The sequence below is a fragment of the Phaethon lepturus genome, unplaced genomic scaffold (genome assembly GCF_000687285.1).
Source record: "Phaethon lepturus isolate BGI_N335 unplaced genomic scaffold, ASM68728v1 scaffold38067, whole genome shotgun sequence".
NCBI classification, from domain to species: domain Eukaryota; kingdom Metazoa; phylum Chordata; class Aves; order Phaethontiformes; family Phaethontidae; genus Phaethon; species Phaethon lepturus.
Window position 1 is genome coordinate 15,819 of NW_010553295.1, and position 1,396 is coordinate 17,214.

Below are 1,396 nucleotides of genomic sequence, written 5' to 3' on the forward strand. Positions count from 1 at the left end.
TAGCCAGGCTACAGGAAAAGGAGCATGAACATCCTCTACCCACCTAACACAATGACTGTCTCCAACAGCCAGAAACTTGCAACCAAGAGGTGCCCCACCACTTACTGCCCAGCTCAGAAACAGGCAGTGGAAGATAAACAGTGGGGGGAAAAAACCTACCAGTGCCCTGGAGAAAATGTAAAGAATAGCTATTCTTCCAAGCTTACGCTTGTTTTGGAAATCTTTTTGTCCAAGATTTTCAGTTAAGGAAATACCTTACTTGCTTGAAAGCAGGGAATTTTTAAAGAATAAACTTTCGCTCAGCTCCAGCTGAGGGAATTATATCCAAGGGCTAATCCAGGCAATTACGTGCAAGGTAAATTATGTGACCTCGGACTGACAAGGAATTAAAGCCATTTTGGCAAACAAAGCTAAATAACTCCTCTACCTTTGCTTAAACAAAGCTGACTGGCTACATCTTTCCCAGTGAATGGCTTGTTTTCCCAGTGGGCAGAAAAATGTATGTGTAAAATACTTTTAGCAATCTTCAACACAGATTTTCTCTAATAGATAGCAGAGTGAAACACAACCTTTTCTTTCACCTGTGCTGCACCAGGGGATTACTTCAAATGCTTCATCTTTAAAAAAAGATTGTTTCTGACTATACAGGAAAGGACAGCACACACAGAAGAAATCCAGCCTAAAAGGATATCAAAAGTCTGCTGAGGATTCAAGCCTGTGCTGGTTTACTCTTTCCTGGGGATATACTTCAGTGTGCCAAAGATATGCATGGTTACATCAAAATAACACCACCAAAGCCAAGACTCTGCTCACCTCCATGGGACCTGGGCAGAGGACAAGCCTGCCAGGAGACACCCTTTTCACTCTAATGCTGGAAACTCACTTCTTATGGGGATAATGCACTTTTTGCTCATTAGTGTGGATGAACTTAAACCTCTGCCTCCTTTTTTCCATAAGGAAAAGAAAGGGAGCGCAGATCTCTCCAGAACCAGGGCAGATTGTGGCAGGTGGGGCAGGCACAGCCCTCGCCCACCTTGCACGCAGCAGCCCATCCCTGCAAAGCGAAGGGCACGAGGGAGGAAAGACTCCTACCTGAGCAGAGGACTCCCTTGTACCTGGCGCAGGAGAAGTCATCGCACTCACAGAAGGGCCCGTAGATGTTTCCGAACTCACTCTCATAGCAGAGGCACTGGTTGCAGCTGCAATCCCCTCTGCCGCTGCAGAGGGGTTTGCCCTCTGCTTCCCGGCACATGGCATGGTGCATGTCCCCGCTGGCACCCTCCTCGCACTCGCACCTGGCCCCCAGGTAGCCAGCATCGCACTCGCACAGCCCGCAGGCGTAGGTCCCGTTGCCGTTGCACTTGCCGCTGGCCGGCGCGGCGGGGCCGGTGGACGG

At 49.2% G+C, this 1,396-nt stretch overlaps 1 protein-coding gene across 1 annotated transcript in view; it reads right to left on the reverse strand.

Moving 5' to 3' along the window:
- Window positions 1-1,092: 1,092 nt before the first annotated feature.
- LOC104624194 (integrin beta-5-like) overlaps window positions 1,093-1,396 on the reverse strand; it is a gene marked incomplete at both ends in the record, with an annotated part of 7,304 nt that continues 7,000 nt past the window's right edge. The window contains one exon of the mRNA XM_010291493.1: window positions 1,093-1,394. Coding sequence (XP_010289795.1) covers window positions 1,093-1,394 — 302 coding nt within the window. The remainder of the gene's footprint in view (window positions 1,395-1,396) is intronic.